This window comes from Candoia aspera, chromosome 13 (genome assembly GCF_035149785.1).
Source record: "Candoia aspera isolate rCanAsp1 chromosome 13, rCanAsp1.hap2, whole genome shotgun sequence".
Classification (NCBI taxonomy): Eukaryota; Metazoa; Chordata; class Lepidosauria; order Squamata; family Boidae; genus Candoia; species Candoia aspera.
The window spans coordinates 21,556,659-21,573,027 of NC_086165.1; the positions used below are offsets into that span (position 1 = coordinate 21,556,659).

The window sequence follows — 16,369 nt, forward strand, 5'->3', positions numbered from 1 at the left end:
GGCCGTGGTCGAACCGCGGCCGGCGGGCGGGCGGGCGTCTTCGGGGGCGGGCAGGGCGCCGCCTGCCGATTCTCGGAGCTCTCTGTCCGCCTCGTAGGGGAGCGCCGGAGCGGTCGAGGCGCTGCGTCTGGCGGGCAATGGAGCAGCTGCTCGCGAGGAGGCGGCGGCGGCTGAGCGGCTGCGGGAGAGATTCGCCGGAGGCTGTGCGCCGCGGCCGGAGCTCATCGTGCTTTCTCGGCCGGGGAAGGCAGAGTTGCGCGGCGGGGCCCGGCTTCGAGGAGCGGGTCTCCCAGCTCTGGCGAAGCGTCGCGGCAGCCTCCGGCTTGGAGCTGCCTCCCGGACCACCCGTCGGGAAAGCCCTGCATGGAGAACGGGCCGGGCGTTTCGGGGGCCTGGTAACCGCGGGTGGCGGGGCGGCCGGAAGGGCAGAGCGGGACCCCTGGTGAGGCTGGCCTGATCTGATGAGGGAGCCGGTGCTGGGCGTGGCGCCGTTATTAAGGGGAGGCTGGACGTGGAAAGCCAGGAGCTGCCGGGGATTTCCGGCGCGGGAAATGCTGCGGCGGGGAGGGGGCGCTCTTGCAGACGCCTTTCCTCCTGTATGGGGGGGCGCGACAAAGCCCCAAAGGGCCTTGAGAAGCTGCCTTAGCTGGAGTTGCTTCGAGTGAGTTTCCCTCTCCTCTTCAGCTTAGACGCCCCCGGTCTTGAAAGTGGGGGATCTTGTTCTTATGGGTGGAGGAGGGAGAACAGCCTTAACCAGGCTGATTTTCCTCCTGTAACCCTGGTGGCGTTGCGGGTATGCCGGCCTCTGCCCTCCCTCTTTCCGGCACTTGAAACAGGCAGGGATACGCAGAACAGGCTCAGAGTAGTGGGACTATTATAAAATGTTTATTTATTAACGTTTCTGGTTAGCACAGTGTTGTTCTAGAAATATCTGGTGGGATGCAAATTGCTGTTAATGTTTGCTAATAAGGCTAACTACTACTATACAATAGTTAAGTTATTGTGCATTGACTTTGATTCTGCAGCAGGCACATCTTCTGTTACAGGAACAGTTTTTTAGTGAGACTTCCAGTGATTTTGGTATCCTGCTTTCTCCTTTCCCAACAGGGCAATAGGGCAGTTCTGGCAACAGCTTGGGCTGCTGGGCCTCTCTCACAAGAGTTAACAGTGTAATGAGTCTCCATAAATAGAAGAGCACAACGTTTCCCCCATAATTGCATATTCAAAGGTAAACACTCTCTCAAGCCAGAGTCAACTCCGTGTCTTCACAGACACATCTCTGTACTTTTGTCTCTGAGCCACGGCCTTCTTCCCATATGTTATTGCAACTTTCCATTCTACCCTATAGCCCTGAGATACCTTTGGTTGTCTCCCATCCAAACACTAACTGGGTCCAACCCTATTTAGTATTTCATAGTCAGCCAGCTGGATGTTTGTATGTAGGCAAACTAGAGGCAGAGAATATGAACCATTGGGGAATCCTTGAGGTTGTTTTGTACCTTTCAAAGTCTGATTGAGTTCCCAGTGCCATGAAATGCATTTCACTGGTGGTTGCAGAAACTGCTCTTGGTGTGCTAATAATAAAATTGCTTCCACAGGCAAGGTGAAAAATCGGCCTGTCTCTACTGCTACTCTAAGAACTGCTAACTGTCCCCAGTGCTTAGATACCAGAGTGGCAAAACCTTCAGGTAATTTTCAGAAGGCAAAAGGCTTTACCAGATTTAACTGCTGAGACCAGAGACTGAAATAATTGAAACACTTCAAATTTCTGAAACTGTTTTGCAGCAATAAACTGTTCGCAAAACTGGTTTTGAAAATGTAGGGAAAAACAGCCACCATCCCTATATTAAAAGTCTACAGTAAGGCCCTGCTCTCTCTGCAGTCTGAAGGAGCCCTTCTCAGCTCTATTGCAAGAACCTCAGTAGTTCTGAAGAGAAAAAGATGTATTCTGAATTTTGTTTGATGCTTTCTTGCCTCTCAGAAGAAAATGAGAGTGCTTAATTTTTATTTTATTTTTTTGTAATTCAGATGCAAGAGGGTAAACAGGGAGAGAATGCTTTCTTTCTAAAGGAAACAACTTAGGAAATACAATAGGGATTTCTGCTGCTTGCTATCCACTTATTGTGTTTGAACTTAAGGAAAAGCTAGGAGTTTAAGAAAAAAAGACTGCTGAGGATAATAAGTAATGAATATGTGTTATCTGAATAACCATACTAGTGATACCATTAATATGTACACTGTGTGCACAATTATTAGACAAGTGAGTATTTTGACCATATCATCATTTTTATGCATATTTTCCACCTCCAAGCTGTATAAACCTGAATGCTTATTGGATATAAGCATATCAGGTGATGTGTATTTGTGCAATGAGGGAGGGTGTGGCCTAAGGAGATCAACACCCTATGTCAAGGTGTGCATAATTATTAGGCAGCTTCTTTTCCTCAGGCAAAATGGGCCAAAAAAGAGATTTAACTGACTCTGAAAAGTCAAAAATTGTAAAAAGTCCTTCAGAGGGATGCAGCACTCTTGAAATTGCTAAGATATTGGGGCGTGACCACAGAACCATCAAACGTTTTGTTGCAAATAGTCAACAGGGTCGCAAGAAACGTGTTGAGAAAAAAAGACACAAATTAACTGCCAAAGATTTGAGAAGAATCAAATGTGAAGCTACCAGAAACCCATTATCCTCCAGTGCTGTCATATTCCAGAACTGCAACCTACCTGGAGTGCCCAGAAGTACAAGGTGTTCAGTGCTCAGAGACATGGCCAAGATAAGGAAGGCTGAAACTCGACTACCACTGAACAAGACACGTAAGTTGAAACGGCAAGACTGGGCCAAGAAATATCTGAAGACAGATTTTTCAAAGGTTTTATGGACTGATGAGAGTGACTCGTGACGGACCAGATGGATGGGCCCGTGGCTGGATCAGTAACAGGCACAGAGCTCCACTTCGACTCAGATGCCAGCACGGTGGAGGTGGGGTACTGGTATGGGCTGGTATTATTAAAGATGAGCTAGTTGGACCTTTTCGGGTTGAAGATGGACTCAAAATCAACTCCCAAACCTCTTGCCAGTTTTTAGAAGATACTTTCTTCAAGCAGTGGTACAGAAAAAAGTCTGCATCTTTCAAGAAGACCATGGTGTTTCTGCAGGACAATGCTCCATCGCATGCATTGAAGTACTCCACTGCGTGGCTAGCCAGTAAAGGCCTCAAAGATGAAAGAATAATGACATGGCCGCCTTCCTCACCTGACCTAAGCCCTATTGAGAACTTGTGGGCCCTTCTCAAATGGGAGATTTACAGTGAAGGAAAACAGTACACCTCTCTGAACAGTGTCTGGGAGGCTGTGGTTGCTGCTGCACAAAAAGTTGATCATCAACAGATCAAGAAACTGGTAGACTCCATGAATGGAAGGCTTATGACTGTTATTGCAAAGAAGGGTGGCTATATTGGTCACTGATTTTTTGTTTGAAATGTCAGAAACGTTTATTTGTAAATTTTGAGTTTTGTTTATTATTCCCACTTTGTTGTTTATTCGCTTAGTCGCTTCCGACTCTTCGTGACTTCATGGACCAGCCCACGCCAGAGCTTCCTGTTGGTCGTCAACACCCCCACTTCCCACTTTAACAGATGAAAATAAACGAGAGATGGGGGAATTTTCATTTTTCATTTAGTTGCATAATAATTCTGCACACTAATAGTTGCCCAATAATTGTGCGCACACAGATATGCTCCTAAGGAAGCCAAAACCTCACTTTTACTTTCTTAAATATTCAGGTTTGAGGTTTATTAACATTTTGGATTGACCGAGAGCACTGCAGTTGTTCAATAATGAAATTCATCCTCAAAAATACAACTTGCCTAATAATTGTGCACACAGTGTATATTACCCAATAAGTCCAAAATTATACTGCAACATGTGTGTGTGAACACAGAAAAACCAGGGCATTAAAAATACCATGGCAGCGATAAGCAATACACATCGTAATGGCACTGATCGACAGGGATAGAGACCACAGTCGTAATATCCCCCAAGGGTTTTCTCCCAAAGCCAAGTTCTTACTTTGTCATGGAAACTCATTTGGGGGAGGGAGTTCTTCAGTATAAATCTGAAGCTCCATCTCAGTGGGGCCTGTGGGAGTCCCCTGCTTTGCTGCAGTTCAGTGCGCCTCTTCTGCTGGGGTTGCACCTTGCACAGTTTTCTAAGGGCTCTTGTGGTTGGCTTAGCCGGTCACGGAGTGAAGCCCCTCCCCCTGGGTGTGACGCTGTGGCTGCTTTTTTGCCTGGTCCAGTGGAGGCTCTCTGTGACCAAATTGGTTATTACACTGATCATGCGCATAAAAAGGGGTAGGGGTTTTTCCAGCAACAGATGGGGCTGGGGAAATAGCCTTTCTCTCACTATGCCCGTGGTGGTGGTGGTGGTGGTTCAGTTGTTAAGTTGTGCCTGACTCTGTGACCCCATGGGCCACAGCATGCCAGGCCTTCCTGTCCTCCACTGTCTCCTGGAGTTTGCTCAGATTCATGCTCATTGCGTCAGTGATGCTGCCTAACCATCTCATCCTTTGCTGTCCCCTTCTCCTTTTGCCTTCAGTCTTTCCCAGCATCAGGGTCTTTTCCAGTGAGTCCTCTCTTCACGTTAGGTGGCCAAAGTATTTGGGCTTCAGCTTCTGTGTCTGTCCTTCCAATGAGCAGTCAGGGCTGATTTCCTGATAGTTATGGTTGTACTCCCCTATTTGTTTGTTGTAATAGAAATAGGGAATGGCCAGACACTGCAAAGGTTGCTGGCAAGGGAGAAAGGACTGGTTTGCCAGGTTACCCATGGATTTCCCCGTAAGTTAGACTCACCATAGTTAATCTTAAGGGTAGGTCAGCATGTTCTGTACATACGCTTATAGGATAACACAACCCAGCCTTTGTGATTTTTAAACTATGATTTATTATATATGAACCAGACTGCTGTGGCTTGTTTATGAAATTACAATGGAAACAAATGGTTTACTGTTACAAATGAAATCAGACATTAAACTGGCTGCTGCTGAGTTGTGCCCAGCGCTCTGCAGTGGACCTTTCACTATTTCTGGCATTTGGGGGGTGATACGTATTCTCTTTGGTGGTTCAAAGAATATGGTTAAACAACTTAGCGGCAGCCCTTTTAAGGTGAGGGCCTCTAACTTTAGTACATTTTGCACTGTGCTTAGAAGGCTTGCTTTGTTGTGTCAAAACATAATTTGTTTGAAAAATCATGCCCTGAGACATGATTTTGCATGTGGCATTAATTTCTTAACTACAATTAAAATCAAAGAATTAGCAAACCTTGAGCATTTTTTACAGAAAAGTAAGTAATTACACAATTATTGATAATTGTGGTAGCTTAGTATAGTGTGTGAACCCAGCCATTTTGGTGTGTAGATTATGGTGCATCACAAGAGTAGCATTTTGTATGAACCAACCTGCTGCAACCTATGTGACAAACCATGTCTGCATGATACTGGTGGATTTTGAGTTCCCCAGTTGTTTCTAGAAATAAACCTTTTTAAGTTGTGTGTCTGGAAACAGATGGGGACCTGTGCTACACAACCCACATGAGCTAACTTCATCTTAATCTTTGTCTTTTGTCAATCCCACCCACTCCACACCCCTCATCAGGGTGGTTAGCTTAAAGTTAGTTGTGTCATGCAAAACTGGAACAGAGTAAACAATAATTATGGGGAAATTTTGTGTGATCAAACCAAATTGTGCCCTGGTCATTGCACAGCCACCTTCAAGGACAGCCCTGGGCGCAGCCGGTTGCAGGAATCGCAGTTGTAAAACGCCCTGTGGGCTTGTGGAGCCCCTCATCCTGCCTAGCTGGAGTTCAGCACCCTGGGCCTCACCAAGCCTGCCCTTCCCGAATCTGTTTCTCGCCTGAACTGGGGAAAGGGGTGGGGCCACCCTGGGAAGGCCCCCTCGCCCCGGTCTGCTGCCAGAGCTCTGGTGGCCGAGAGGGCCGGTGTCCGAGTTCCAACGTGGGTCTCCTGGGAGTCCGGTCTGGGAAGGCGTCTGAATGGCTCAGGCGGAGGGGGGGCGGGGCAGGGAATCCCTACCCACCCCCAAAGATGCGGGGCTTCCCGAGTAAGAACCTTCCTCGCCGGGATACCCTAGCAAGCTGCCTGCGGGGAGCCGGCGCGGCGGCTAAACCCATCCGGCGGGGATGCCCGGGGGCGGGGGTCCGCCGGGGCGGGGCGCGGGTTCTGAGGCGGGGGCGGCGGCGACGGTTGCGCGCTCGGCCCCGCCGCCGGAGGAGGAGGAGGCGGCGGATGGCGGCAGGGCCAGGGTGGCGGGGCGGCGGCTTCCCGGGCGCGCGGCGGCGGCGGCTGCTGCTGCTGCTGCTGTTCCCGGGCGCGCTGCTGAGCCTTCCCGCGCTGGCGAACCCGGACAGGAGTGAGTGGGGGGGCGGGTCCTCTGCGGCCCTGCCCGGAACAGGGCGACCCCGGAGAAGGAGGGGCTCTGGGTCCCGGGGAAGAGCCCGGACAGCCGCCCCCACCTTCGCCCGCCCCCCCCCCCCCGGCCGTCGACCGGCGTGAGGGAGGCGCGGCCGCGGGCGTTTCCTCGGCGAGGGCCGCGCCTGGCTGGGTTGGGGGCGGCGGGTGCTCCGTGCGTGGTAACAGGGTAGGCCGGCAGAAGGCCGGAGGACGCGGGGAAGGAGCGAATCGAGCCACGCCTCCTTCCGGCAACCCGCCTCCTGCGACTTCCCGCGGTTTCTGCCCTTGCGAGCCCTCTTCGCCCCACCGAGGGGCCTCAGGCTTGGCCTCGTCGTCGTCTGCTCGCCTGTCGGGGTCTCCTCAGCAGCGTCCGGCCAGAACGGCTTTGGCCGCAGCCTTGGGGGCGGGCCGCTCGGACCAGGTGCCGCGCAAATCCCGCTCGCAGGCCGTGCGGGCCGGGGTCCTTGCGGCCCGCTGAGGGCGCTCCGGATTTTTGCAGCTGCCGCGTGCCCTCGGTCATTTATGAACTTGTTTTTCGGTTAGATCCTCCATCATTCTACGAGCACTCTCACATCAGCATTTCCTACTCCCAGTCTTTCCCAAAGCTGTTTGAAACGGGGCTGCAATCACGTTTTCATTTCAATTTCAGTCTTCTACTCTCCTTGTCATTCCCATTCCAATCTTAAAAATATTCCTTCTTTTACTTCAGTTTGATCCCAAATAATGCTATCACTTAATTCTTAATTCCTTTCATTCCTGAAGGTTCTTTTTTTAGCCTTTTTCACCCACTTGCAAAATAACTTTCTATTGTCAAATCACTCTTCATTTTCTCTGTGTCTCTTTATATTAACCATTCCTCAGTCTTTTTTGCAGCTGTTTTTTTCTTTAAATGCACATTATATGTTTAGTCTTCATCCATGCTGTAATGCATGTGTTTTCATGAAGACATGGGTGCATTTAACCCTAGTTCTGATGTTTTGGTTGACTGTGCTAGGATCTTAATTTCTTTAATTTTTCATCAAAATCATTCATTTTTTTCCCTCTAAATTGAGAAGGAAAGAAGGGAAATTCATTTCATTTTGCTGCTGCTTGTTACTAAACAGTTGGAGTGGGCTTGATTTCTGGGGAGAAGTTGGATGCATCCATTCCACTTTCTTGGCATCAGGAACAAAGTGGTTTGCCTCTGCCTTCTTTGGGGATTATGTTTTGACGTCCCACCCAATGCAGACCAGTTCCAACCCTGATTAGCTTTTTGAGATCAGTTTTTTATTGGCTCAGTTTGTTTTGAAACATCAGTTCAGCCATTCTCCTAACATGGCCATCAATGCTTGGCCAAGATGGTAACTCAGTGGAATGACAGTATGTTAGAACGCTTCCCTAAACTAACAGGTGGATTTGTTCAAGTTTTTTCAAAGGGATAGTGGCAGTGGATAAAAAACATTCATGATTTTTTAAATTAAAAATGAAGAAAATAACTGCCATATAAAATTAATTGAAAATCAAATGCTGTACTATGTGACTAATTATATTCTTGTTTGCTTTTTACTCTTGTTTTTTTTAGGTGTGACGCACCGTTATGAAAATGTTAAAGTAGTGGAGGTAATGTTAGTTTCAAGATAAAGGAAATGGGTTGTATTTCTGATACTGTAAATTTATAAAATCATTTTCTAATAAGGACAATAAATACAAATGAATTGATGTACGTTTTTCTGTGCCAGCAAGAATGGGGAACAGTTTTTAGAACCACTAAACTCTATGTGCCTTCTGGGCAGAAGATGTGCGTGGTAGTGGGTCGTGGGTCGTGGTATTGACAAGAACTGCATCCAGGTCCTTCCTACTTTTCCAGTGGCCTGCTCACACACCAAATGGTCTGTGGACCTAAAAATGCATGCTCTTTTTCTCACAAACATGCATGCATTCCCCCATACAGCCTGCATCCAATCATTGCACTATAGCCTTAAATTATTTATTTACTTGTTTATTTTATCATATTTTTATCTCCACCATTTGAGGGACTCTGGGTGGTTATTATACCTCAGAAATCACAGTTTCATACAACACTCTTAAGGTAAAACCAAACAAGCTACATACAGTAATGGCTAAAAGTGACTCTAATGACTGTATGGGAGAATGTCTGTGCAGGTCAAGATTATGTGAAGAGGAACGTGTCAGACTTTCTGGCGAAACAAATTCCTGAGATCCGTTCCGTTCTGCTGTAGGAGACAGAAACATGTTACCCCAAGAAATGAGCCAGGGAATGCAGTCCTTTTGCTTGTCCTGGCTGTTCAAGTGTTTCTGAAGCTTTCAGCCATGCTATTCTTCCAGGCCATCTTGAAGGGATGAATTTAGGACATTGTTTCTGAAACTAGTGCTCAGGGAACTTCCAGTTAAGAGGTACCATATGGTTCATTTGTATTTATTCTACTTTTTAACAATGAGGTGGTTGGATTAGCTCACTTGGGCATTTGGTCTTCAAGCCATGTATCTCTCCTTTTCTGAGAAGTCAGCAAAAGTTCTGAACTGGTGTCTGGAGCAGTTTAGGAGTAGAAAAGACAAGTCACCTACAGCTGGACAGGAAAGGCACTTCTGCTCACAGCCTGGAGAACTCCTGGACCAACCCTGAGCATACATATTGTAGCCCTCCCATTTGTGGGGAGAGGTGGTCATCTGTACCAGTATTGAAAGAAATTGGGGCTCGCCTCGGGTGCCCATTGTCAAATCACGAACTAGTTTGTCCTAAATTTATTTATTTATCTATCACATTTCTTCACCATCCATCCCGACAAATGACTGGGCGGTTTACAAACAAAAGAATAAAAGATTAATAAAGTATTTCCATAATTTTCAGGAATTGCAGATTGAACCAGTAAATTCAGTCTGTATCTGAGGGTCTCCTTATTGGATCAGGAAAGTCTTTTTGGTAGGATGCCGACTGTGGAATGGCAGCCTAGGATGTGGCCTCTTTTTTAGCTGCCCTTATTTTAAAAAAAAAAATTTAGGCCAGCAAACTTTTTCTGGCTCTTCATTCTTTTTAACTAGCTGCTGTGTTTAGTTAATTCCCGTTATTTTTACTGTTGCCATTTGCTTTGTGATTTAATATATTGTAAACATTTGTAAATTGCCCTCAGGTGTATTTGGTACAGAAGGATATTCTTGTAACCATTTATGCAGATTATACTGTCCAAGCCAATGCCTCAGACTCATAGGAGAGGCAGTCCAGTGTCAGGATTAAAATGTTGGTTCTACCCTTCACCACTGAGGCTCACTGAGTGGCTGAGTCTATCACACCCTTTCAACCCGATCTACCTCACAGGGTTGTGGTTGTGGGGAAAAATTGGAGGAGAGGGTGCTGTGTATGTATTCTTGACCTACTAACACATAAATAATTTGTATTATAATTTTGGAGGATGGAGAAGTAGTAGGAACTGTTAAAACGTTGCACAATGAAACGTGCAGGACTGTCACGGTGTATAACAGGCAAAAAGAAAATCCAAAACGTTACTATAGCCACCACATCTCAGTAAGAGGGGAGGAATGGATGAAAAAATGAGTAGGGAAGAGAGTAAATTTGTCTGTTCCAGACCCCAAATACAACCTGGAAGGAAACCTAGGGGGAGTGAGGCAATCTATCCCAGAAGATTTTAAAAGCCCTCTGTTTTCCTCAGAATGATAAAATAGCTTCATAGCAATCGCATATTCTAGAAGTCTTTATAATAAAATATTGAATATCAGACTACTGTCTCAGATGGTCTGGAGGCTAAACAAGAGCTCTCCTTGTTGAGGTATGTACAGAGTGGATGTATTACAACATTGTGACTGTCTTTGTTTCAGATAAAGCTACAGCTGTGCTTTCCAAAGTGGGGTGCATGGACTCCAGGGGATGCACAAGATGATCCATTGTCATGTGGGAAGAAAATATTAGAATATTGACATATTTATTTATCTCATCCTTTAACTCATCTTTAATTTCTGTTTTTGGGTTATAATGTCCCTAACGTGTTAGTACAGTACTGCGTTTATATGATTAATTGATAACATATATTGGTGCATGCTTAAAATAATTTTACTGATAAGGGTGCACAATCCCAAAAGTTTGGGGGCTACTGTGCTAGAAAACTCCTGAAACTGAAGTCCTTTCCTGCCCAATTATGAGTGGACCTATGAGGGAGGAAACATTTTTGAGAATGCATCAATCTGACTGACTTGATACCTAGAAATTAATAACATTGTGGGGCAAGTGTCCAAAACCATCATTAAGGTAAAGGCTCTGACTAGCTTTTGGACCCTTAGCTGTTTGACCATAGTTTGATTTTCCTTCAGTGTTAAATATATACTCCTGACAGTTTTTAAAAATCAATTTAAGCATGCAACAGAAGATAAAAAACTGATTGCCACAGTAAAATGATTCATTTTTTCTCTTCAACAGATATCTGTGGAGCCAACTGCAACTGAGGCAGTTATATCAGAGGGAAAAGGCAGTGCTGAAGTCCAGCGTAAGACTTCTTTTGTTTTCCCATTATGTGTTCAAAGCTACTGGATGCACAGTCATTTTAAAGTCTTCTCAGAACAGCTTTCTGTTGTCTCGACTGGCCTGTTGTCATTGCACTAGCCTTTTTGGCTCCTTCCTTTCAGTCTTTGCACAAGTTAAGTTTTTAATACAGTCATTATTCATTCTTTTAATGCATACACTTATTTTGTAATGTGTTTGTGGAGGTGAAGGTCAAGAAAAGATCTCTGGAACGATGGGGTGAATCAGTGCTGTGTTTTCCCCAAATGTAAATGCAAATGCCCTCCAGGGGGCAACATCCATGGGAGATTTCTAAGAAAGCGGTGTGAAAGCTAGCATGGTCATCACAAATTTTATTGAAGGTAAATGCTCACAGGAGTAAACACATAACGCTTCCTGTGACAAACACCAGGTATGTATGCTGTGTTGTGGCACGTCCATGCTAAGGGGCAGGTTTGTAAAGCTTTTACACTGAGCATTTATTAATCATGGGTGCAGAACAAGATGTATGAGAAACTAGCTTATCAGCCTGTGAAGTGCTTTTCCTGGGAACTCCTCAGTATCTCTGCCCCTGGCACTACCCCCACATACATTCCCAGATACAGCCTGTGCCGTGCTGTCCGTCTACTGTTTTTTATGCTAAAAGTCCATGCAGCAGTTGAACATGGTGTTAGCTTGGTTCAGTGTGTACATCAGCCACATGGTCAGTAAAAGCACTATGTTAACAGGTTTGGGGGTTTTGTCAAGGAACAGAACTGAATGAGGGCTATATGGAGCCAAACTGTGAGGAATGTTTCATGGACTCCTGACAGGACCTCAACCCAAATAAGGGTAAGAGAAGAGGCCAGGGGGGCAACTGGGCTTCTGTTGGACTGCGGAGTTGTCAAGTGAGGAAGTGAATTTATTTATTTATTTATTTATTTTTCAAATTTCATCACCACCCATCTCACTTGAGAGTGACTCTGGGCAGTTTACAATAAAACTAAAATAAATACAGGTTAAAATACAATAAAAACAGTATTCTTAAATAACAGTATAAATATAAAAATAAAATCCAAGATGGGGATGTTAAAAAGTTATTAATTCATGTAATTCACAGAGGTGTCTTCAAGGCACTAACCACCCCCAGGATTGATTATCCCTCCTCCCACCCCAAGCGAGATGGCAGAGCCAGGTCTTCACCCCTTTCCGGAAGGCCAGGAGAGGGGGGCCTGCCTCAGCCCTGGGGGAAGAGCGTTCCACAGGGTGGGAGCCACAGCAGAGGAGGCTCTCTTCCTGGGCCCTGCCAATTGACAGTCTCTCATTGATGGGTTCCATAACATGCTGTCTCTGCCTGACCAGGTGGGACAGGTTGATGTAATGGGGATGAGATGGTCCCTCAGGTCCCCTGGCCCCACGCCATGTAGGGCTTTAAAGGTGATAACCAACACCTTGAATTGGACCTGGAAGCAAACTGGCACCCAGTGCAGCTCCCGCAGCAAAGGTGTTACATGTGCCATCCTTGGGGCACCCAAGACTGCTTGCATGGCCGCTTTCTGAACCAGCTGTAGCTTCCAAATACTCTTCAAGGGTAACCCCATGTAGAGCACATTGCAGTAGTCTATACGGGAGGTGACCAGGGCGTGAGTGACTGACTGGAAGCTGCCTGGTCCAGGAAGGGGCATAACTGGCGCACAACATGAGGTTGAGCAAAGGTCCTCCTGGCCACGACTGCCACCTGCTCTTTGAGCAGGAGTTGTGAGTCCAGGAGGACCCCCAGGTTCCGCACCGGGTCTGTCTGGGGCAGTGCGACCCCATACAAAACCAAAGTTGGTAAATGCCTGGATACAGAGGAGCCCCCAACTCACAGCCACTCCGTCTTACCAGGGTTCAGCTGAAGCCTGTTTTCCATCCGGCCCCCCCCAGGCTCCGAGAGAGGGTGGTCACAGCATCGCTTAAATCACCCGGGAATCTTTTGGAAATGAGACTAAGCCAAGCCTCCCATGTGCATTGGGACTGTCACATGTGCATGCACCAACTGCTGCCAGCCACACTTGCCCTCTTTCCTTTCCCCATTTCATGCCCATCTTTCCTGTCTTTCAAAAAATAAAAGTTTGTTTTCTGCCATTCCCCAGTAGCATCCCACTGCCCGTAATCCGTTTCTGCTGCTGACATCCAGGAGCCCTGCATCAGAGTTATTTTGCAAGCCAGTGTGCTGTGCAAAGGTGGGAAACCAGGCCCTGGGAGGGGGGAGTGACCTGGACTCTCCTCCAACAGAGCAATGGACCAACACTCTTGGTAGCAAGAAATAAGAAGCCATAAAAACGTAACAGAAGTTGGGTAATTTCATCTGAATTTAAACTAGGAATGGTTATTAGTGAAATAGTGAGATAATAGGCATCCAGAGTTAGTTTGAGACAGCTTACAAGTTGATAAAGAAATAAGAAATAAAATAGATACCTAGCTGGGCCATAAAACAAGGCCATCTAATCTCAAATTGTGATACGTAGGAGTGTAGACATGTTCATAAAAGCTGCTGCTTTTACAGAAGACAAAAAGGTAAACAGGATACACATTTACATGGCTTTACTTATTGCTTTACAGAATCTTCCAACACAGGTGAAATTGCAGCAGAAAAGGAAGAGCAGACTTTGAATGATCTTGTGAATCTTTTGCAAGATGTGGTAAAAAATATCCCAACAGAAATTGTATTGTCAACTGAACAACCACCAACTATTTTGGTACCCAATATAGTATCATCTCCATCTGTAGCAATGGACACTGTTTGGGTGAATGTGAACCCCCCAAGTAGTGAACAGTCAAAAACAATTGCCTTGATCAAAAAAGTTACTCCAACTACAACAGCCTTTTGGAAACTCAGAAGTGATGCAACTGCATCTGTCGTCCTGCATTCTAGTACAAGACCTTCAGAAAGTCTCCCAAGTGAGACAAGTGAGTCTGTTGTTCTGATTTCTGAAGAAGCAACTCCAGAAAATACACTGGAGACCATTTCAGTTCAGGTAGAAAAAGAAGCTACCACCAGGGAGGGAAGAAAGAGTTTTGATCAGCTAACGAATGGAGCTTTGGCTAGTCTAGTGGAATCTCTAAAAAATGTAAAAAAATTACATATGACACTAACCGATAATAAACCACACCAGAACAGCCATTCAGTGAAGTTGCCTCATAAGCCTGGAGGTATAGACATCTTAGAAGCAATTGATACTCTAATTGAAACAATTAAGAATGCACCATCCTCTGTTAAAGAAGATCCAGCTCTCCATGAGTATGTTGAGGAAGCAGAGGGCTACTTAAAAAATGCTCTGGAATTAGCAGGAGAGGCAGAGAGGAAGCTCTTGCAGAAGAAAGAACAGCAGATGAAACTTGATGTTGAGCTTCTTCAACCCCCATCAACAGCTCCACCTATAACAGAAGTGAAGTTGGACTTAGAGCTGCCCTCCCTATCATCAGAAGCATCTGGGACTGAAGCGAAGCTGGACATAGAGATAACTCCTTCCCCATCAACAGCTCCACCTGTAACAGAAGTGGAGTTAGAAATACCTCCTCCTGCATCAACAGCTCTACCTGTTACAGAGGTGGACATCCTTTTGACTCCATCTGAGTCTCTGGAAGAGAAAGCAGAAGACAATCAAAAAGAAATGGGGAAATTAAAAGCATTTATTAATTTGTTATATGGCTTTAGTCCCCAATTAACTGAATATGCAGAGAACTCACCAAATAAAAAGGTGGCTCAGGATATTGTTGAAAGATCAATGGAAGTCCTTGATGCTATAAAGAGTGTTTTCTGTGGAAAACCTGAGAGGAGAAGTAAACATATTTTGAAGCAGTTGTTACAGAAAGACGTGGAGCTTGTAAGACAAGCCATGAAGGAAAAAAGAGCCTCTTAAGATACATTTACTCCTTGGTATGGAGGTTTTTATGTACAATTAGAGGTCTGGTTTCTTATTTCTAACAGCCATTGAAATATCTGTAGCCGTTTTCATGTCTGAAATTAAATGTTTATTTTTAAATATTTTTGTTTTCATTTTTCACCCTCATTTTGAATTGATCTTAAGGATAATAGAATTGATAGTATGATTAAATTATTTGAGAAAAAAATTAAAGAATTATTGTAACAGTTGGATGTTAAAAATCATTCCAGCAAAACCCTGTTCTTGTCCTTGGACTAGTTGAGTGGTAATTGACAGTTCTTGCTGGACAAGGCAAGCTGTCTGTGGCCTCCACTCTTCTTGATGGATTGAGTGACAGTAAGAATCACATTTAGGAAGTTGGCAGATGCTTCTGGGGATGATGACTTTTCACTGTTGTTTGTTCTCGGGAAAGGAACCCCAGAAGACTATTTGTGGATAGCCATGATTAATCCATACCTTATGGGAGAAAAAACCTTGTACGTTAGATATGTGTTAAACAAAGGTGGAAGCCTAAACAGATAGGAATAAAGGGTGAAACACAAGTTTTAAGATACTAAAATTCAAGATGAATAATGTAATCCCCAGGGAAAAGCACCTATGGAAAAGTTATTTGAAATGTTCAAAAGATTTACAGTTATGTAGAAGACAAATTGTTTTTCGTCCTTCTGTGTTACTCAGTTCAGTGAATTAGTTAAGAACAAATCAGTTGGACAAGCAAATGCTTTGTTCTTCAGTTTAAAAGTATTATCTGAACTAATTATGTTTTGGCCTCCTGTGAGCTGCTTTTGCATTCAGCTAGTCAACAGCACCTGTCACAAGAGTATGGCATAAATTTAAGCGAGCTCCTCTTGAACAGGGTACAATTTGGCTGGCTATTAGCGGAGCAGGTATTAAATGCTACAATGCAATATTCAGTTTACTGTATGTCATTACATCTTTTTTTATGTGCGTTAAAAAGAAATTCTATAAATTGTTGGTTTTAAGGAGCAAGACAAAGAAGCCTCTGGCACAGAAACTTCAGGTAATCGGTTATTATCTTTTGCAGTGCATTTTTGACTTGCATGCATGAATCATCCAGAGCCATTTATTTTAACAATCTTCAGAACAAATGTTCTTGCCTATGATTTGAGTCTCATGGGTTCAGCTGAGATGGGTGAGAGAGACCTGGGGAACATGCAGCCCCTGGATAGGAAGATTTAATTAATTCTCCCAATCCTGTGATTTGAGCAAAGCTTGAAACCGTTTCTTATTTGGGGACTTTCCATAACAGGAAAATGGAGCATGTTGATTAATTTTGTGAGAGAGATTATAATCATTACTTGACTTTATGAGACGAGGTTTTCCGCAACTTAAATGATCAAACTGCGTAGATAATTGAAGGTTTAAAAAAAAAATCAAGAGTATCTTCTTTCTTTGATAAATGTGGCTTCTTTCAAGCTAAAATCTGACAGACAGATGTGAGGCAACTGAAAGTGCATGCAAGCATGT

At 44.9% G+C, this 16,369-nt stretch overlaps 1 protein-coding gene across 2 annotated transcripts; it reads left to right on the forward strand.

The window, feature by feature from the left end:
- The first annotated feature begins 1,336 nt into the window (after window positions 1-1,336).
- On the forward strand, window positions 1,337-14,980 carry LOC134504592 (uncharacterized). Of its 2 annotated transcripts, none has more exons than XM_063313863.1 (4): window positions 1,337-1,688; window positions 8,028-8,065; window positions 10,893-10,959; window positions 13,557-14,980. In XM_063313863.1, exons 1-4 carry the CDS (start codon window positions 1,535-1,537, stop codon window positions 14,855-14,857), a joined length of 1,560 nt encoding a protein of 519 aa, XP_063169933.1. In that variant the 5' UTR covers window positions 1,337-1,534; the 3' UTR covers window positions 14,858-14,980. The 2 variants fall into 2 exon arrangements, with proteins under 2 accessions (XP_063169933.1, XP_063169934.1); XM_063313864.1 differs by lacking the exon at window positions 1,337-1,688 and adding an exon at window positions 6,283-6,425.
- The last annotated feature ends 1,389 nt before the right edge of the window (window positions 14,981-16,369 follow it).